This window comes from Hylobates moloch, unplaced genomic scaffold, assembly GCF_009828535.3.
Source record: "Hylobates moloch isolate HMO894 unplaced genomic scaffold, HMol_V3 SCAFFOLD_8, whole genome shotgun sequence".
NCBI lineage: Eukaryota > Metazoa > Chordata > Mammalia > Primates > Hylobatidae > Hylobates > Hylobates moloch.
Window position 1 is genome coordinate 120,662,873 of NW_026652283.1, and position 22,219 is coordinate 120,685,091.

General features: G+C 45.0%; 1 protein-coding gene across 2 annotated transcripts in view; it reads left to right on the forward strand.

Moving 5' to 3' along the window:
* Positions 1-22,219, forward strand: part of MFHAS1 (multifunctional ROCO family signaling regulator 1) — a 108,413-nt gene that overhangs the window by 80,916 nt on the left and 5,278 nt on the right. Inside the window, exons 2-3 of one of the 2 annotated variants that reach the window (XR_009214526.1) lie at positions 13,808-13,934; positions 20,550-20,660. Coding sequence is in view for 1 of the 2 variants with exons in the window: in XM_032162506.2 (XP_032018397.1) it covers positions 13,808-13,934 (127 nt within the window). In the remaining variant the exon portion in view is untranslated. The remainder of the gene's footprint in view (positions 1-13,807; positions 13,935-20,549; positions 20,661-22,219) is intronic. The other variant, XM_032162506.2, reaches the window with a different exon arrangement.

Here is a 22,219-nt window from a genome sequence, read left to right on the forward strand (position 1 = left end):
CAGGTGGACGTTAGTTACCCAAAGGAGAATAATAGTGGCCTTGGCCAGGCATGGTGGCTCACACCGGTAATCCCAGCCCTTTAGGAGGCTGAGGTGGGAGGATCACTTGAGACCAGGAGTCTGAGACCAGCCTGGGCAACATGGCGAGATCTCATCTCTACAAAAAATAAAAATAAAAAAATTAGGTATGATGGTGTGTGCCTGTGGTCTCACTTACTTGGGAGGCTGAGACTGCAGTGAGCTATGGTTGTGCCACTGCACTCCAGCCTGGGTGACAGAGCAAGACCCTATCTCAAAAAAAAAAAAAAAATTATTCTGGTTTGCAATTACAATTTTTCAGAGGTTGAAGAGGCTTAGCAGTGCTGGGTTTAAATTAGTCGTGCAATTTAGTGCTTTTCCTGTCATCATAGATGCTGTGGGTTTCAAATGGCCTCAAGTCCCGGCTGGATTTTATTCTGCAGATGACACTTGGGTAGGAGTGTTGATAAAGAAAAGCTGGTGTTGAGAGAGCATTCCAGCCGGAATCCTCTCCCTGTAGTGATGCGGGAGATGTTTCCGCCTGTGCGAGACATTACTCATGAGCAAAAGGAGAAAGTTGAACCTTTTCAAGGTTCCTTCTGGTCTTGAGGCCCTGTGGGTCCGACTCCAAGCCTGCGGGTTTTCTCCTCTCCCAGGACTCTTCAGGGAGGCCTCAGCTCTACCAGACCTCCCAGTCCCAACCTTCACTGCTCCTCCTTCCTCCCTTCCTTGGAGAAAAATGAATTTGCAGAAATGTTAGGAGACAAGAAGCAAGTACACCTGACCCTTGAAGAACTCGGGGTTTAGGGGCACTGACCAGCCCCCTCCCATGGAATCACATCCACATATAACGTTTGATTCCTTGACTTAACTACTGATAGCCTATTGTTGGCCGGAAGCCTCAACGGATAACATGAATAGTTCATCAACATGTATTTCGTATCTTTTATATATTATATACCGTGCTCTTACAATAAAATAAGCTAGGGGAAAGAAAATGTTTAGAAAATCATAGGAAGAGAAAATGTATTTACTATTCAATGGAAGTGGATCATCATAAAGATCTTCACCATCGTCTTTGTATTGAGTGGGCTGAGGAGGAGGAAGAGGAGGGGTTGGACTTGCTCTCTCAGGAGGTGGCAGGGGTGGAAGAAAATTTTCCTGTAAATGGACCTGCATGGTTCAAACCTTTCTTGTTCAGGAGTTGACTGTATATGGCTTCTGATCATTTTTTTTTTTTTTCCCAAGACGGTCTTGCTTTGTTACCCAGGCTGGAGTACAGTGGCATGATCTAGGCTCACTGCAACCTCCACCTCCCAGGTTCAAGCGATTCTCCTGCCTCAGCCTCCAGAGTAGCTGGGATTACAGGCACCCGCCACCATGCCTGTCTAATTTTTGTATTTTTAGTAGGATGAGGTTTTACCATGTCGGCCAGGCTGATCTGGAACTTCTCGTCTCAAGCAATCTGCCGGCCTCGGCCTCCCAAAGTGATGGGATTACAGGCGCAAGCCACTGTGCCCGGCCTGGCTTCTGATCATTAATAAGAATGTCACATGATTCCCCTTAGTACTTCAAAGTCAGGTAGGTTTTGATATGGTCCTTGGGGGCTAGTGTTTACAATTTCAGGTCGTAAAGGTTCCTCTTATTTTCTGTTGAAAGGAAAATGAATGTTGGGAGGAGAACGTTGTCGTCTGAATGCTCTTATGCCGTCTGCAGTAACTTCTCTGAGCCTGGAGCCATTTTCCAGTAAGAAGTAGGTGACAGGCTATCAAAATAAAGAGTAACCTTTTGAAAGCACTTCAGTGCAGCACTGTGGGCTTTTTATAATCTTGACTTGCGTTTTGTGAGAGGAGAGGGCTGAGCTAGGTTTGGGCTCTATTCCTCCCCCTCCCCATCTCCCCAACTCTCTTTGATCTGTGAAGCTTGTCTCATCCTTAGCCAAGTCTGCTGGAACTTTATCCAGAGCAGGAAAAGGGGAAATAGTTTTCCTTTCTTGGGTGGATTTGTATTTATATAAACCCTTAGCGAGCAAAATGGAGCCAAGTGGCGCACGTGTCTGCAGGGAGGCGTGGTGGGACGAGTGAGTGGCGGGAAGAGGCAGCTTTGACTTGGGTCAGATGGTGTCAGACCTTTTAAGGGTCAGTGAGGAGAGGATGGTGTAAGTCCTTGTGCACATTTTCTTAAGGACATACTTACATGTAGGGCCGTTGTAGAGCAACAAAGGGCAGGGTGTGTGTGCATCTCACTGTATGTCTATATCACCGTAGAGCAGCTGTCTCCAACCTTGTTTGACACCAGAGAGTAGGGTTGGTGGGATGTTTCACGATGATTCAAGTGCGTTACATTTGTCGTGCACTTTCTTTCTACTATTATTACATTGTAATAGATAATGAAATAATTATACCACTCACTATAATGTGGAATCGGTGGGAGCCCTGAGCTTGTTTTCCTGCAACTAGTTGGTCCCATCTGGCGGTGATGGGAGTGACAAATCATTAAGCATCAGATTCTTATGAGGTGTGTAGATCGCTCACATATGCAGTTCACAATAGAGTTTGCCCACTCCTATGAGAATCTAATGCTGTGCTGATCTGACAGGAGATGGAGCACAGGTGGTAATTTGAGCAATAGGGAGTGGCTGTAAACAGATGAAGCTTTGCCTGCTCACCTGCCACTCACCTCCTTCTGTGCTGCCCATGGACCCGTACCAGTCCATGGCCCCGGTGTTGGGGACCCTTGCTATAGAGTCATTCCCCCAACCCTTATCTCCGAGGGATACTTTCCAAGCCCCCCACTGGCTCCTGAAACCACCAATGGTACCAAACCCAGTTGCCATCAATTGGAAAATGTTTCCAGTCATATCTTTTGCCCACAAATGTAATGCCTTTTTCATTTTAACTAAGCACTTAGCAGGTGCTGTAACCACACCTTTTGCAGTTTGAAGTGCAGCAGCAAAACTAGCACAGATTTATTTTTCCGTTTTCACAGTTTCACAGAATATTCATTCTCACTGTAGATCTAGTAATTTTAGCATGCAATTTTTTTTCTTTCCTTATTAAGTCAAGACCTTTCAGCTCTTTACTAACACACTTAACAGCTTCTCTTTGGCAGTTCCAAATCACCAGCATCACTACTCTTACCCTTTTGGGCCATTATGAAGTAAAATAAGGGTGACGTATTAAGCACTGCAACACCTTGACAGTGGATCTGATAACCGAGAAAGTGCCTAAGTGATGAGCAGATGGGGAGCGTCTACAGTGTGGGGACACTGGACAAAGGAGGGTTCCCAGGGGAGCGTCTACAGTGTGGGGACACTGGACAAAGGAGAGTTCATGGTGCTGGGGGGTATGGAGCTGGACAGCTCGAGATTTCATCATGCTACTCAGAACGGTGCGAGATTTAAAACTGATGATTGTTTATTTCTGGAGTTTTTCATTTAATATTTTCAGACCCAGATTGATGGCTGGTAGCCAAAATCTTTAAAAGCAAAAACCACAGGTGATGGGGGACCACTGTATATCTAAATATATCACTATATATAATGATACATACAGGTGAATGACAAGTTCAAGTTCATTTCACTTTTTAAATTGTTACTAAGAGAATAATGTTGTAGAAGGCCTTAGCTGTCCTTTGCAACATTGACCTCGGAAGTTTTAGCTTCTTACAGTGTGTCCCACTATTAATTTACTTCCATGAATTAGTCTCAGCCTTTCACACCAGCTCTGGCCACTTCTTGTGGTTGGTGAGGTTTTTAAGTGTGCGTGCCGTCCACGTGAATGCTTTCTTTTCATTGTAGGGAGTGCGGGGAAAACTTTCCCTTTGCTCTCAGAAGAAGGTTCAGTGAAAATCAACTGATGAAAGGCAAATTAATAAGAATAAGAAGATTACTAAGGCAAATAAATTTATTAACATTCGAAGGGAATCGCAGTAGGATACAGAAGCTATACCGTTTTTCATAGGGGAGGGAAGAGATGAGAATGTAGACAGTTCTTTTGAGAGGCAGTAAGTGATGATTAGGGAGAATGAATGGACCACAGAGACCGAAATGAACTTGTAAGTGATTCTCTTTGGAATCGGAATGGGCCTGAGAGGCAGACACTATCTCGGGAAAAAGTCTGTCAGGTGTGGTCACATTCGTCAGGCTTTTTTTGTGAGATAATGAGATTCCAGGGAGGGCATAGAAAGCATTTATGTTTCTTTTGGTAAGCTCTCTTGGTCAGATAAGGACGTTCCAGGAATAGTCCCTGCCCTTGTGGTTTGGGGACAAGACAAGGTTAGAGGGGCATTCATTCTGAGGCTTATTTCAGAGGCCTCTCAGCTTTCAAAAGCGCCCAGCGTGCTCAGGTGCCATATTTTGAGGAATGATTTTCTATACCCCCAACATCATAAAACCACGTCATTTAAGCTTCAAGTGGTGCCTCATGGTTCCTTTCTAGGTTTTCTTTTTTTTTTTTTGAGACAGAGTCTGGCTGTGTCCCCAAGGCTGTAGTGCAGTGGCACAATCTCTGCTGTCTGCAACCTCTGCCTCCCGGGTTCAAGTGATTCTCCTGCCTCAGCCTCCCAAGTAGGTGGGATTACAGAGGTGCACCACCTCGCCTGGCTAATTTTTGTATTTTTAGTAGAGATGGGGTTTCAACATGTTGGCCAGGCTGGTCTTGAACTCCTGACCTCTAGTGATCTGCCACCCTTGGCCTCCCAAAGTGCTGGGATTACAGGCTTGAGCCACCAGGCCCCAGCCCCTTTCTAGGATTTTTAGAAATTCCAGAGAAATCTCATACAAAATCTGAAGAAAGCATCTATTGTTCTTGTGTTATTGCAATTTGTATAGTATCAGAGTTCATCTGGGACTGATGAAGATGCCGAGAACAGTAAGTTTAAAGAACTTTGATATAGAACAATATTTTACTTTGCTATTGTTGTGTCTTTTAGAACCAAAAATAAAGCCCTTCTTAGTAGGTGACTCAGCTTCCTGCAACCTCCCTGGGGAAATTTCTTCTACATATTAATACATGCCACGTAAGCCAGGTTCACTTGCTGGCCCTGGATGTTTATTCTGGCGCCCAGGAATATTTATTTTGTGTCTGGTAGAGCCTCACACTTCAAAGTGGAATCCTCCTGAAGTTTCTACCTGGCCTCTCATCCCAGTGTTGTAACGGACACTTGGGGAAGGAAACTCCCCAGGGACTCTGGAGATGCCAAGACCCTGATACTTTTGCAGCAGGTGGGCGTCCCCGGAGGAAGAGTGGCCTGGAGGAGGGGAGATGGGCTCTCCTTCTGTTGCAGGTGTTAGAAACAGAGAGAGCAGGAGGGAGAGGAATCGCAAATCACCAGGCATGAGGAAGACGTAGGGAAGAATGCTACAGAGGATTGGATGTGTATGAATTGTTTTTAAAACAAAACAAAGCAAACAAACCCCCAAACAGGCCGGGCACAGTGGCTCACGCCTGTAATCCCAGCTATTTGGGAGTCTGAGGCAGGAGAATCTCTTGAACCCGGGAGGTGGAGGTTGCAGTGAGCCAGGATCATGCCAGTGCACTCCAGCCTGGGCAACAGAGCGAGAGTCTGTCTCAAAAAAGAAAACAAAAGAAAACAAAAAAAACCCCTCCAAACAAAAGGTTATCATGAAAGGGAAATGCAGTTGACCCTTGAACACACACGAGTTTGAACTGTGCAGGTCCACTTACATTCGGATTTTCTTCCACCTCTACCACCCCTGAGATAACCAGACCAACCCCTCCTCTTCCCCCTCCTCCCCAGCCTCTTCAATGAACAATGACGAGGAAGACCTTTATGACAGTCCACTTCCACTTAATGAATAGTAAATGTATTCTCTCTTTCTCATGATTGTCTCAATAGCAGTTTCTTTTTTCTAGCTTATTTTATTGTAAGAATACAGCACATGCTATATGTGACACACAAAATATCTGTTAATCAGCTGATTACATTATTGTTAAGGCTTCCGGTCAACAGTAGGCTTTTTGTCGTTAAACTTTTGGGGTGGTCAGAAATGATACGTGGATTTTTGACTGCTTGGGGTATTGATTGTTCAAGGGTCAACTATATAAGCTTGTAATGTGAGGGAAGAGACTAAATTCTGGTAGAGATTTGAAAAATAATTTTAATAGCAGTTTTTTCCCCTTGGCTTTCTGTGGTTGAACGTTTGCCAAATGCATTGGAAGGGGCATTGTGATCTGAGGCCCCAGCTTTTTGATCTAGAAGAGACCTGACTGATGATCTCTCATGGGGCCCTTGGACCAAATGCAGCTCTTCTTGGTTTAGCAAACCTGAGATCATTTAGTCATCCTCTTCTCCCTCCTATCTTTCAAACCAAAAAATAATTTTAAAAAAGCCTTATGGAATTAGCAAGCAAACATTACTGTCAGGATGATTGTCTTCTGCCAGGAGTTGGGCTAAACAAGGAAAAGCTGAGCTCACGGGCTCCAGGTGGAGCACCTGCCATGAAAGGGAAACTGAAAGGCGCCCGTCATCTGTGCCCAGTGTGTGGGCCTGGCACGGCTTCCCTGGTGTTATTCATTGGGAGAATCTGAGAACCATTGTGTGAGTCGCAGAAGTAATCAAGAGTGTGGCCTTGTTACTTCCTTCTGCCTCTAACTATCACCACTTTGGAGGATGCTTGGTAGAAGTGGAAGCCAAGTGCTGACACTGAGTTTGTTTAGTGTTGCCTAGTGACCAGGCCATGAATTCTCACTGAAGATAGGTGCTGAGGGCATTCTGATTTAAGGGCATCTCTGAGAGGCCCCAACTGGCCTGGTTTGTTTGCCCTGCCGGTTGTACTCTGTGACTGATAAGACTTCACAAATGGTTTCCAAAGCTTCGAGACACTGAAGGGTGTTTCTGAGTGTTCTTGTTTTATTTTTATTTTTATTTTTTTATTTTATTGAAGTCTCAGCATTCAGAATCAAAACCGGACTTGAGAATTCCACAAATGCCTGAAAATGGAAATTTCCTTACATTGTTAAATTGCCCAGAACTCAGTGGATTCCTACATTTTGAAGAGTTGCAGAGGTGTGTGCTGAAAATGAAAACAGTTCTAGGAGAGGGTCATAATTTTTGATGGTGTAAGTTTTTGTAGCTGTCGTTGGAACCATACCTTAGGATATATTCAATTATCAAGTGAGCCTATGAGTTTGAGTCGTTTTGAAAAGGAATGATATCTGTGGGGCATTGGTTCCAGTACCCCCGTGGGTACCAAAGTCTTTGGATGCTCAAGTCCCTGATATCCAGTGGCATGGTATTTGCAGATAACCTATGAACATCCTCCCAGATGCTTTATTTTAGTTTAGTTTAGTTTTTTGAGACAGAGTCTCACTCTGTCGTCCAGGCTGGAGTGCAATGGCACAATCTCGGCTTACTGAAACCTCTGCCTCCCGGATTCCATGATTCTCCTGCCTCAGCCTCTGGAGTAGCTGAGATTACAGGCATGTGCCACCATGCCCCGCTAATTTTTGTGTTTTTAGTAGAGCCAAGGTTCTACCAGGTTGGCCAGGCTGGTCTCTTATTCCTGACCTCAGGTGATTTGCCTGCCTCGGCCTCCCGAAGTGCTGGGATTACAAGTGTGAGCCACTGCTCCCAGCCTCCTCCCTCACACTTTAAATCATCTCTAGGTTACCTATAATAACTAACACAATACAAATGTTATGTAAATAGTTGTTATACTATGTTGTTTACGGAATAATGACAAGAAAAAAGTCTATACATGTTCAGTACACATGGAATTTTTTTCTTTTTCTTTTTCTTTTTTTTTTTTTTTTTTTTTGAGACAGGGTCTTGCTCTGTTGCCCAGGCTGGAGTGCAGTGGCGCGATTTCGGCTCACTGCAACCTCTGCCTCTTGGGTTCAAGTGATTCTTCTGCCTCAGCCTCCCCGGTAGCTGGGATTACAGGTGCCTACCACCATGCCTGGCTAATTTTTATATTTTTAGTAGAGAATGGGGGTTTCACCATGTTGCCAGGCTGGTCTTGAACTCCTGACCTCAAATGATCTGCCCCCACCCCTCAGCCTCCCAAAGTGCTGGTATTACAGGCATGAGCCACGACGTCCAGCCCAGATACAATTTAAAAACAATTTTTTCAACCTGCAGTTGGTTGAATCCATGGATGCAAAACTCACTGATAAGGAGGGCTGACTCTGTAATTGAGCCAAGAGGAAACCTTGTTCACAGGAAGAATGCAACATCCCTACAGTTTTGGGGAACCACTCTTTGAATCCCCAAAACCCCCTAAGAGTATATGTGGCTTAGTGCTAGAATATACCTGTGGGTACCCCAGCTGACTTGTTAGTGGCTGTGCAGGAAGATTGTTGCGAAATCCACCGACAGCCTGCATACCTTGGGTAAGTCCCTTTCAAGTTCAGCAGCAACTCAGACCCTTTAAGGGTGTTCCAGCTGCCTTCCCTATGAATTCAGCATCCCATGTTGGTGGCCTTCCAGGGACCACAGCTGGTGCCTCATCATGTTTCCCAGAAAGTTCTATAGCCTGCTTTCTGCACAGCCTGCTCCTTCACCCCGCAAGATAGCTTCCCAGGGAATTTGTTGGCACCCAGAGGACAGTCCCCTGCCTGCTAGCTTTGGCCAGCTGATCATGGGCAGTCTGGCCTAGGGCAGCCCAGCCAGCTTCTCCACCTTTCTGTACCCTACCCTTCATTACTTATAACTGGGTAGCTTATAAGGAACAGAAATCTATTTCTCACAGTGTGGGAGGTTGGTAAGTCCAAGATCAAGGCACCGGCAGATTTGGTATCTGGTGAGGGCTTTCTGATTCACATACGGTGTCTTCTCGCCATGTCCTCACACGCGCTTCTGTGAACTCTTTGTATATTTAGAATAGTAAGCCTCTAGAGAATCTTCTCGTGACCACAGTAATAGTGTCAAGTACTTACTCACTGCCAGATACAGTGTTTAGTCTGTTTCTTGTATGTATTACCTAATTTAAACATCACGATGTCCTTGACACAGGATATCTGGTAGTGATGAGTTTAGTCAGTCCTGCTGCCAAAGTTCAGCACAGCCGCTTCCCGTGACCATTGGCAAACTACCTCTTGCATCTGAGCCTCAATTTCCTCTTCTGTATATAATGAGGATAATTATTGTCCCTACCTTCTGGTGTTGTTGTGAGGACTGAGATGGTACATAAACAACATGAAGCCAATAAAAGGTGCTCGCTAAATGTCAGTTGCTGCTGTGGTCATCTTTTCTTCTTCCTGGGTTAACTTAGGCTTATTTTGCAGTTTGACATACATTACACTATGATGGTAAGGTACAGTGCACGCATCGTTCTCCATTCTGATAACAAAAGTTGCTGGGTCCTTCGTCTAAGTGTTCCCTACTCTGAAGTCTTTCCCAGTCCTGTGAATCAGTATGAATCCCTCCTTCCCCGCACTCCTCCAGCATCTCGTGTAAATTTCCTCGGGGACCTCATCGTACAGGACTGTAGTTCTTTGCACACCTGGCCTCCCCTGTGGACACTGGGGTCCTCCATGGTGGAGGCTGTGCCCTCAACTCTCAGACCCCTGCATCTTCTTCAGTTCTCACACACAGTAAGGTCTCAGTAGTTAGTTACTCAGTGAAATAATGCACTTTACTTTGAAGATCAAGTTTATGTTCAATTTGAGAATGATTAGCTTCGTTTTGCTAGATAGCACACACATAAACCATTCTTCATATTTGAGTTAAGATCGTTTTGAAAGGAAAAAGCTGTTTTTCTTATGTTCTTAATCTAGGAACTGTGCGCATTTCTTAAATCCTAAGGATACTGGCACCACATAGTAGGTTGTTGGAGTACACAAATGTGCTGGAAATCATGGACTGTTCTGCTTGTTGCTCAGTATTTGTTAACATCAAGTGAATTTTTCACGTGTGAGACTTCTCGGTGCCTTCCACCTTCGTGCTCTGTTTCCATGGATGGCAGTGCTGCTAGAGGTAAGACCCAAACAAAACCAGTTACCTGGCTCTGTGTGACACGGAGAGTCTAGGGTACAGTTACAGTTGATAATGGAGGCTTAATAGTCTGCTGTACATTCTTTCTTTCTTTCTTTTTTTTTTTTTTTTGAGACAGAGTCTCACCCCGTCGTCCAGGCTGGAGTGCAGTGTCTCAATCTCGGGTCACTGCAACCTCCACCTCCCAGGTTGAAGCGATTCTCCTGCCTCAGCCTCCTGAATAGCTAGGACTACAGGCGCGTGCCACCACACCCCGCTAATTTTTTGTATTTTTAGTAGAGACTGGGTTTTACCATGTTGGCCAGGATAGTCTCTATCTCTTGACCTTGTGATCCGCCCACCTCGGCCTCCCATAGTGCTGGGATTACAGGTGTGAGCCATTGCACCCAGCCTATTATTTCAAATTCTCTGGCAAAATGATCTGACCCCTGAAAGCTATGACATACTAGTCAAGAAGCCTGCTGCACCAGGCTGCTGCCAGGGATGGGTGCTGAGGACAGGGGCCTGGCATCCACACTTGTTATTCTGAGTGCCCAGGCAGATAAAAGCAGGTGGAGCTGGGGCCTGTGTGGAATTCCAACCAGTAGAGAGTTTTCAGAGGAAACGAAAGAAGCCGCCTCTGTGTTCAAGCCGTGGGGATGATTTTAGGACAAAAGTAGAACTTGAAGATAGCAGGCAAGGAGCTAGGTGAGGGCAGTCCCAGAAGTAAGGGTGTTAAGAGACTGGGGTGCCCACAGCAACTTCTCGTTGGAGTCCTGGCCCCTGTGGTGCATGGTGGGTGGGTTGGTTTACAGACATGCAGCTCTCTGTGGGATTTGGAGCAAATCTGTTAAACTCAGAGGGCTTCTGACTTATTAGTTGATGTTTGGACTGGACGCCTTCCAGGTTCCAGTCTAGCTCAAACATGTTGTTACTTGGGTTCATTTTATTACTTTGATAAGCATTTAACGTTTACATTTTTAACTTGCATTTTTATATTTGGGGATCTTTTCCTAGCTGGTGTTTGAAGTGCAGTTCTGATATCCACATAGCCATGCTACAAGCTAATGATGCTAAATTAACTTTTGTAGCGGTTTGCTGTTTACAGGAGTTTGGTTAAGGAACTCAAATTACATTCAGTTAATATTGTGCGACACTATATAAAAATGTTCACATCAGAAAATTAATGTCTTTCATAAAAGTATGCTGCTTAGTTCATTAATTAAAAATAGCGTTTTTAGATTGCTCATTTAGGAAAGATGAGTTCTGGCATAAAGAAGCAGTCCCTGCTTTGGGGAGGCACTAGCCTGGGGGCAAAGAGTAAGGGCCCCACAAGTGGGTTCCCAAATTCACATCCCAGGTCTGCCGCTGGTTAGCTCCTGACTCTGGGTACGTCGCATAACCTCCCTGAGCATTAGCATCCTGATTTGTAAAACGAGGATAAACCCATCTAGGGCCACTGTGAAGATTAAACAAGGTGTGCATTTAAAACTGAGAGCCCAGTGCTGATATGGGCATGTGCTGTCAGTGTGGCCTTTGTGGGGGATGAGACATTTAGAAATATGGTATTTTTGTTTTGTTTTGCTCTTCGAGATGGAGTCTCACTCTGTCACCCAGGCTGGAGTGCAGTGGCCTGATCTCAGCTCACTGAAACCTCTGCCTCCCGGGTTTAAGCGATTCTCATGCCTCAGCCTCCCGAATAGCTGAGATTACAGGCGCCTGCCATCATGCCTGGCTGATTTTTGTATTTTTATTAGAGAGTGGGTTTTACCATGTTGGCCAGGTTGGTCTTGAACTCCTGGGCTCAAGCGATCCACCTGCCTTTGCCTCCCAAAGTGCTGGGGTTAGAGGCGTGAACCACTGTGCCTTGCCGGAAATACAGCCCTTCGAGGCAAAGGAATTTCATGTCATTATATGTCAGCAGATACAGTGGTGCCCTTATCCATGGTTTCACTTTCTGTGATTTCAGTTACCTGCAATCGACTGTGGTCCAAATACATGTGAATGCAACGTAATAATATTTTTTGAGAGGCCATATTCATATAAGTTTAATTATTAATACAGTATTGTTATCATTGTCCTATTTCTTGTTGTTAATTTCTTGCTGTGCCTAATTTATAATTTAAACTTTGTCGTAGGTATCTACTTATAGGCAAACCATAGTCTGTATAGTGTTTGGTACTGTCCTTAGTTTCAGGCATCCGCTGGGGTCTTGGAATGCATCTCCCAGGAATAAGGGGGGACTGCTGTTCTTTGGAGTCTCTAGAGTTTCTTTCTTTCTTTTTTTTTTTTGAGACAGATTCTCACTCTGTTGTCCAGGCTGGAGTGCAGTGGTGCAATCTTGGCTCACTAGAACCTCTGCTTCCTGGGTTCAAGCGATTCACCTGCCTCAGCCTCCTGAGTAGCTGGGACTACAGGCACCTGCCACCAACGCCTAGCTGATTTTTGTATTTTTAGCAGAGGTGGGGTTTCACCATATTGGCCAGGCTGCTCTTGAACTCCTGACCTTGTGATCCACCTGCCTTGGCCTCCCAAACTGCTGGGATTACAGGCGTGAGCTACTGCACCCAGCCCGGAGTCTCTAGAATTTCAAGTCAGCAGTGGAAGTGGTTGGTGCAGAGAGTTGAAGTTTTAATTGCAGTAGTGTGTTTCCCCAGTTGGTGTACATTTCACATCCTTGATTTGGTTAATTGACTTTCTGGAAGCCAGACATGGTGGCTCACACTTGTAATTCCAAGACTTTGAGAGGCTGAGGTAGGAAGATTGCTTGAGGCCAGAAGTTTGAGACCAGTCTGGGAAACATATCGAGACTCCCCTCTCTACAAAAATGAAGTAAAAGGTTAACATTTAGCCAGATGTGGTGCTGCATACCTGTGGTCCCAGCTACTCGGGAGTCTAAGGTGGGAGAATCACTTGAGCCTGGGAGATCGAAGCTGCAGCAAGCTATGATTAGGCCACTGCACTTCGGCCTGGGTGACAAAGCAAGAGCCTGTCTCAAAAACAACAACAAAAAATTTAGTTCCTAGGTTTAATTTAAGTAGGGCAGTTTGAACAATAACATGTCCCATCTGCAGCCAGGAGCTGTTTCTTGAGTACTCTCTGAGAAAGGGCAGGGTGCCCTGGGTATATGGATGAGAGCATGGAAGTCATCACTGCTTGTAGAGATGCAATGACCTAGCTGAAGAGAGATTACATCCAGGGCATGCAGAGTAATAACCTTCCTTTAAGTATTGTGGTGATCCATTAGGTTAATTATGTGTTTTTACTAGACTCGTTAGATAGTGTTGTGTCGTGCGTCCGCTTCACACATACCTATCAGGGCAGTCCCCTTGCCCGGAGGAGGCTGGGCTGATCTTAGGCTGTTTGTCTTTTTAACACCTTTAGCCTGCTGTGTTTCCAGATCATTTATACAGGGCTTTGTTGAACAGTTGCTGTGGTCTGCTTGAGTCCCATCTGCCCCAGATGCTAATTATGAACACCTCCTTGGCAGCCCTTGCTTCAGTGGGCTCTGGGGACTCTGGCTCAGTCAATGATATCTAGATAAAGATCCCTGGAGTCAGTCTGTTAAAAGGAAGGTGAGCAGAGCAGTGACAGACGCTGTCTTTGTCTAGTGTGGGCCTTCCTGCCATAACCATGAGAATTTTCTCCACGGTGACGCAGAGGAGAATTTAGGCGTTAGAGCTGGTGCCCAGGCAATTCTGCTGTTCTTGGTTGCACATTTGTTCTCAGACCCTTCGCTGCTTCACCTCTGCCCTTCTCTGCCTGCCCCCATTCCCAGGCAGTGCTGTCTTTGTAAAATGAGCCCATTTTTAGGGCACATCTCCGTAACACATTTTTCTCTCTCCTCCTGCAGGGGAGTTGCTGAGTCAGCCCAGACCAGAAGGAGTGGCAGAGATCATTTGCCCCAAGAACGGCAGCGAGCGAGTGAATGTTGCCTTGGTTTACCCACCCACGCCGACTGTGATCAGCCCCTGTTCCAAGTGAGTTCTCAAAGACCCTCTGGCCCCCGGACCTGGCTCCTGATCCCAGCTCCATACATATGACAACAAAAATCCAGGTTAAACTGCATCTGCACAAACCTTGCAAAGTCCTCCTGAACAGACATAATTCTTCTGGATGACATCAGCATCATGATTTATGCAGCAAAACAGGAACTTTTATTTCTTCTTTTTTGTGATTTTTTTTTTTTACTTTTGCTAATAAAGTCAGAACATTTTTTAACAGCCTTTTTGAGGTGTCATTCACATACCACAGTTCACTTACCTAAGTGTACAGTTCATTGGTGTTTAGTTTATTTGCAGGTATATGCAACCAAAAAGAACATTTTTTTTTTTTTTTTTGAGACGGAGTCTCGCTCTGTTGCCCAGGTTGGAGTGCAGTGGCGCAATCTCGCCTCACTGCAAGCTCCGCCTCCCAGGTTCATGCCATTCTCCTGCCTCAGCCTCCCAAGTAGCTGGGACTACAGGCGCCTGTCACCACGCCCAGGTAATTTTTTTGTATTTGTAGTAGAGAGGGGGTTTCACCGTGTTAGCCAGGATGATCTCAATCTCCTGACCTCGTGATCCACCCATCTCGACCTCCCCAAGTGCTGGGATTACAAAAGAACATATTTTTTTGACGGGCAGTCTTAACTCTGTCATCGCAGAATTAAGTTGGCGCTTACATCAAAAAACAGTGCAGGCCCATTCCATGAGCAAAGCCTGCAGAAAGTCAGTAATAGACTGTTTTTTGTTGCATGGTACTGATTTTTGAGTCTGTCCCTGAAAATCAAGGGCTGTGCAGTTTGCCACCACCTTGCCCCAAAATGGACTTGAAGACAGAGAACATACACATGCAAAGTAACTTTTGGATAGAACATTAGGTTACTATTCTAGATAACACTCATCCTGTTTGTTTGGGTTTTGTGTATGTTTGTTTTTTGTTTTGTTTTGTTTGTATTAAGAACCAAAGAGGCCACTTTTAAGCGAGGTGAAATACCTGTTGACCTCAAATCCTGAAAAGCAGCAGCCACAGATCTTCTTGGGTCAGATCTCATGATCTGGGTGATGTCAGTACCATGATTTCTCCAGCAAAGTATTCATATCCATGCAGCAAACTCGACTTTTTTTTCCTAGCTGGCCACATGGAATTTTTTAGTGAAAAAATTTTGTATGAATCTAAGCCTTTTTTTATGGAGGTCGGAAAGTGTGCCTTTGGGAATTGTGACCTGTCATCTCCTCTTGGGAAACTTGCTGTCCGGTCGTATTCCAGGCAGTGTGACAGGTGTCCGTCTCACCCTTCACGTGGCAGTTTCCCTCCCTTTAGTGTGCTCCCTGCAAAGCAAAGGTTTCCAGTGGCATTCTCATTCATTAGCTGCTGCAGTAGAAGTAGGGGGCACTCAGCTCAGTGCCCCATTTCTCCAAACTGGGAAACTCATTACACAGAACATCTCTAATCTATCCTTGCTGGAAAATGTCACTGAACACCCAAGGGAAACTGTTATCTAATGCTCTTGTATTCAGAGTACTATTTAACTATCATGTGCATAGTTTAATTTATCACTGACCCTAAGACATTGTGAATCTTGCAGTGCTTCTTAAGTATTAAAATAGGATTGCAGAGTAACTGTTATTAGGTTGGTGCAAAAGTAATTGTGCCATTACTTTTGCACCAACCGAATATTAACCTGAATATCCCCTGTCCTGAACATATCAACAACAGAAATTTTATTGTTTCTTTTTTAATTTCTTTGAAATTGTACACATTGGTCCCTTTCTTTCAGATACACCTGGGTGAGGATGGATAAGGGGATATTATTTGTTTTCTTTTTCTTCTCCTCTCTCTCTCTCTTTAATTCCCCGTAAGTTCTTAAAGCTTAAGGGGATATTACAGAACCAGCAGGGTATGAAACAGAGGAAACAAAAATTCAATATACTTTGCATTGGTGTAAACTTTCCAGAGCCAAGAAAGACATGAACCTATTGTTTTGCCGTAGCCACATGCCGTTGAATAGGTGCAATAGAGGTAGGAGTTAAAATATCCGTTTGCACTAGAAACCTCCCTGACACCAAGCGAGCTTTATCAGTGTTTTCCCGTGGGCTTCTTGTACTGCTGCAGAAAGACCACATTTATACCAACCTGAAAAAATTGTTACCAGCCTCTCTCTCGACAGCGTATTGAACCTGAACGAACAAGCAGCCTTAAAGCCTTGGGTAAGCGGTGGTACGTGGCGGCAGACATCTAGATGCCGAGGAAGCCCCTTTAGGGATTGAACCACTTTTGACCTAGCTATCAGAATCATTTTATTTTGAATAGGTTAAAAAAAAAGTCTCATGAAATGGATGACAGCTTTGCAATATAATTCTCAACTCTAAATGAAGGAATGTTCTCTAAATAGGGAAGTTTCATTTTCCTGGCAAGATGTTTCTTGGAAATTACCATATTTTAGTGCAGCTGCAAGGGGTAAATGATCTCTTGTGTGACTTTATAGAAAAGCACACTTAGATGTGAAGCCTGTGCTCGAGCTGCCCAGTGTTTCCCCACCTTCACTGCCTTAAGCACCCACAGTTTACATCCATGAACACATGAACAAAAACCCGTGTGGAGGCTGGGCCAGGCTCCGGGGAAGGTCCCGTTCATGGGTGGATGACAGTGGATTGGAAGCGGGAGATTTGGGGGGATCGATGAGGATAGCTGGCAAAGAAGCTGTGGTTAAGTCAACACAGAGCTTGGGCCTGAGCCTGAGACTGGGGGTCTCAGCAGGCACTAGACGTTGGAAGTCCAGGGCTGTTGTGCTGGCTTTCAACTCCAGCCAAGGTAACTTAAGCAGGTCACCATAGAGGTCAGGCTTTTTTTTTGACAGAGGGTCTCACTCTGTCACCCAGGCTGGAGTGCAGTGGTACGATCTCAGCTTATTGCAACCTCCACCTCCAGGGTTCAAGTGATTCTTCTGCCTCAGCCTCCTAAGTAGCTAGGACTACAGGCGCACGCCACCACACCTGGCTAATTTTTTGTATTTTTTGGTAGAGACCGGGTTTCACCATGTTGGCTGGGCTGGTCTTGAACTCTTAACCTCAAGTGATCCACCTGCCTCAGCCTCCCAAAATGCTGGGATTACAGGCATGAGCCACCATGCCCGGCCAAGGTCAGGCTTTCTTAATGAGACATGTTAAGTTAGAATTTCTCAGGGAAGGGACCAGGCATGAGTCATTAAAAAACAAAAGAAGCCACCCAGATGAGTCTGATGTGTGTACACGACTTTCTGATGGCTCAGTTCCAGTCCATGCCTCTAAGGGTGGGCTTCCTGGCCAGTGGTGCCTTAGGACTGCTCTGTAGTCAATACCTGCTGTGTGGTACAAAGGCAAAACTGTCCATGCTGTCTGCTCTCAGCCTCGGCACAGTCCGTCCCACTCTCAGGTAGCGTGAACATATCACTTAGTGTTCAAATCAGGAGAGGATTGAGAGTGATGGGACGGCTGTCAGTCATGCTGGGATGATGGGTGCCCACCAGAAGGCTCCCAGGTAGACCAGAATAATCACCCTAGGTGATTGCTGGCCATTGTGGGGCTTAGGTGGCTGATCTAGATCTCATGATGGTTTTAAAAAAGACATTCCAAGCTCTTCTTTGACTGGTTTAGCTCTCTCCTTTGTTGGTCAAATCAGAGACTTGTCATTTAACTGTCTGTCTTTGACTAATGGTTCTGCAATGCTTTCTTTATAAAGAAGAAACCATAGATGACTGTTATCTGATTGGCCTTTTTTAATGAATTCCAAGCTTTTCTATTTCTAATTTTTAAAAATTTCTAGATGTTTTATTCCCCCGTTGGGAGAGACAGAGAATAAGAAGTAGGTAGTGATTTTTTTTTTTTAAAGAACATGATTTATTCTTATAACTTGTCTCAGTGGATTGGTGGTTGAGGTCTCCACCAGCATTTCACTGGGAAGAGGTTTCAGGAACAGGATGAAATGCCTCCCCTTCTGCACCTCACCCTCCAGGGAGAAACAGGAGCTGAGTGGCTTCTTCTCCCCCTTGCTGATTATCAGATAGAAATGTGAGTAATTTCCATGCTTTGAATATCTTGAGTTGATTTTCAAGGATATCTGCATTTAAGATGAGGTGAACATTCACCTAGTAGCAAATTTCCCTGGGTTGCTCTGAAAAATTCTGACCTCCTCAAGGATACAGATTGTGACAGCTACATTTTTAAAAGCTTTATTGATGTATAATTTCCATACCAGAAAATTCGCCCATGCAATGATTACTAACGTATTTACAGAGTTGTATTTATACACCCATCACCACAATCTAATTTTAGAACATTTTCTCCACCCCAAAAAGAAATCTCCTGCCTATTTGCAGTTAACTTGTGTCTTATCCAACACTTAGTTCATGCAGTCAGTAAGTTTGTTTTGTTTTCTTTTGTTTTGTTTTGTTTTTGAGATGAAGTCTCTGTCTGTAGCCCAGGCTGGAGTGCAGTGGCGTGATGTCGGCTCATCACAACCTCCGCCTCCTGGTTCAAGCAATTCTTCTGCCTCAGCCTCCAGAGTAGCTGGGATTGCAGGCACGCACCACTGCACCTGGCTGATTTTTTATTTTTTGTATTCTTAATAGAGACAAGGTTTCACCATGTTGACCAGGCTGGTCTTGAACTCCCGACCTCAGATAATCCGCCCGCCTCAGCCTCCCAAAGTGCTAGGATTACAGGCGTGAGCCACGCGCCCGGCCAATAAATATTTTTAGTGTCACTTTCAGGAATGGTTTTGCTGGCTGGTGTGTTAGTATGAAGCAGATTTCTGAGTTTTTTGTTTTTGTTTTGTTTTTTTGAGACAGTCTCACTCCTTCACCCAGGCTGGAGTACAGTGACATGATCTCGGCTCACTGCAACCTCTGCCCTCTGGGTTCAAGTGATTCTCCTGTTATCCCCCCTGAGTAGCTGGGACTACAGGCACATGCCACCATGCCTGGCTAATTTTTGTATTTTTGGTAGTGATAGGGTTTCACTGTGTTAGCCGGGATGGTCTCGGTCTCCTGGCCGTGATCCGCCCGCCTTGGCCTCCCAAAGTTCTGGGATTACAAGGCGTGAGCCACCGCGCCTGGCCGATTTCTGAGTTTTAAAGAGGTTCTCATAAGCACGTTGTCCTTGGCACAGTTCAGTCTAAAGGCAGTGGCTTGTCTTGCTCCTGCCACTGCCAGCCCCCTATTTCCTGGATGGTGGAGAGGAGCTGGAGCTGCTTGGAGAGCTCCTCCTTTAGAACTTCTTCACAGCAGCCTAATTAGGCCCTAGATATTTCAGGGGTACTGAGCTTTGACATTAGGAGTCAAAATACAGGGCAAACATATACTTCCGGTGGGCAAGGTAGGAAGCAAGTAGACCACATTATCTTCTAAAGCTTTTATTTGTGAATTCCTGTCTCTGTCCAGCTACTCTTCAGGTTGAGACCCAATATTCCAATTCCCAAAGAGCGTGAGCTTCTCTGGACAAATGGCAGCTTGCTGGTTGCGTTTCATTTCTAGGGATCGTGCAGAATGCTTGTCTTTCTCCATCCAAAGAGCTTTAGAGCAAATCCGTCCTCCACCAAACTGAAGACTCTTTGATAACCTGCCAGATAACCCAGTTTATCTACTGATTTTTATGTAAAAGACCAAGAAAATTCAACAGGTCATCGTATGAAAATGTTTTACCTTGAGGCATTACTGGCATGCGACCCACATTCTAACATGTGGTTTCTTAATGGACTGACCCTTGAATATACAGGAAATGGGCATGTGTCACTCTTATTTCCTGATGGTTGATGTTTCTCCTACAGTGATACCGTATCTGTCTGTGCTCCGATATGTGGGGAGTGGTGCGAGTTCTGAGACTGAAGAAGGAAGTTCATTCTGATATTGGCTGATCATGTGTTACAGAATTGGCAAAAAAAAAAAAAAAAAAAAAAAAGGTGGGGTGGTGGTTTGAAAATTGTTGAGCTAAGCTTTCTCCATTTTTAGGAAGTACTAATAATAATAGAGGGGAAGGCTGAGTTATTGCATTTCAAAGTACCCATTTAAAATCTTGGATTATTGCCTATATACTGTAGAGTTCCCATTCAAGCAAGATACCCACTAAATTCCAGTTACTTGCTGTTTGTAAGTATTCTCAAAAGTACCGTGATTACTTTGCACAGGAATTTTGGCAGTAACATCGTTTGACATAAAGACATTTAAGACTAATTGCAGTAACCTTTCATAAAAAGCAGGATGAAGTCTATAGCCTTTATATCACCAAACAGGCCATGTATGCCTAACAGCACACAAATTAGTATGAACTTGATAAAATATTTTTAAAAAGCAATGGCGTGAGATGAATTAGGCTTCATCACAATGGAGAATTTTTCACTGACCACAGAATTTTAAAATAGAGAGAGTGAGGATGGGATGGTATTTTATAAGAAAAGGCCATGTGGAGGTTGCCTGAGGGGTGTTTCACATTGATTTGCATTGATTTGTTTTGTTGTATGCAAGGAGTGAGACAGCTCTTTGCCTTGCTGTTTTAACAAGCTAGGAGGAATTGTGTTTCTTTAATTATTTAGTCTCCCATCAGCCACATTGATACTGGAATTTTTCCCTCTCTGCTTAGGTATCTTCATACTTTCTTGGAAAATTAAGTGGAAAAGATAGTGCTTCTTTTCCTTATGCCATCATTTTTACTGTACCCAAACTGTGACTTTAGGAGCACCAATTTTTAAGGGTAAGTCTCCGTGAAGCAGAGAGAATTTCTTAAATAGGTAAGGCCTTCTTGAGGACTCGGAGAGATTAGGGGGGATATGACGGTGTTGGGATGAAGAGATTTTGGAGAATAGGAATCCTAGACAAACCTTATACATCTCTAGAATCAAGTTGCATATGGGAATTAGAAAGAAGGGAAATGCTTGATTCTTTTGCTGAATTTAGTATGATATTGCATAGACAGTGATCTTAGATCCTCGTTCGAAAAAGGAAGTCATTTTTGAAAAATTTTACTATTATGCAGAAATAAAACATCAGGTGGGTCCACACCTTCAGGAACTACACAGGGAAGTATCGAGATGGTCACAAGGAGGGAGAAGGAGGGACTGGGGGCAGGAGGGGAGAGGGGAGGAACGGGCAAGGCCAGGTAGGCAGGTCTAGGACAGGTTCATTTGAATAATCTCAGTGGCCCTGGGGCAGAGGGGTTGCCTTAGTCGTCTGGCACCTGTCTCAGGGGTGATTAGGGCAGGTGGATGGTGGCCTGGAGTGCGAGAGCCAGTAAAGGAGGTGTTCCAGGTGTCGGTTCAGGATTAGTTGGTTTGTATTTGAAGAGTATACTCCGGGCAAGTTGTTTTACCATATCTAGGAATTGGCTAATCCTAGGAGGGGCAGTCCCTCCAGAGTCTGCAAGGCCCGGAATAGGAAAGCACCAGAATACAGAAAATAAAAGACATGGTTAATACGACATGCCATGGCTTCAGTTTCAGCCTAAGTGTCTCAGTACCTTGAGTCATAATTTCTTCGTTGCATCCCGGAAGGGCAAATTTCAATTCCCTAACCTGGGAGGACTCGGGGGCTGGGTGGGCCCCAGGCTGGCCCCTCCCTTCAGCTCCAGACCTGTTTCCAGTGTCTCACCCGGCATCATCCCTGGATGTCCTGTAGGCTTCACAGGTGTACAGCTGAATTTATTGCCTTCCTCCCCCAAAGTTCTTCCACAGTCTGTGACCTGTCTTGGGTAACAGCGTAGCTTTACACCATGGGCTCCAAGCTAGGAGTTCGTGAGCCTCAGTGCCTTCCTCTGCTGTTTTCCCTATACATAGTAATTCTCCAACACCTTTTATCCCATCTCATCAGTGTCCTGACATGAATGAATTTGACCCACATCTTCAGCTTCAGCCTCGGGCTTCCCTCTAGGGCCCAACCCCCCCAGCTACCACTTCCCCCATCTCTGCCAAGGTCCCTGTGACTGAGTCTCAGCTGGCTGCCTGCTCTCTTATCTTTTTGTCCTTCAAACCGACAATAATTATCTTTTAACATCCAGACCCCATCACATCTCTCCCTCTTGAAAAGCCTTGGATGGCTTCCTGGTGATAATAGGCTCAAGTTCAAACTCCTGGCCGTGGCTCACAAGGCCCTGCACAATCAGACCCCGGCCACTCTGCCAATACACAGGATACTCCCTTACCATGGGAGGTCAACCATGGTGGGCCCTGGCTGCCTCTCGGTCCCCTGGCTGGCTGCTGCCCTTCTCTCCTACCCAGTGAAGGTGCATTGGTCACTGAGGCCAAGGTCATATGTCAC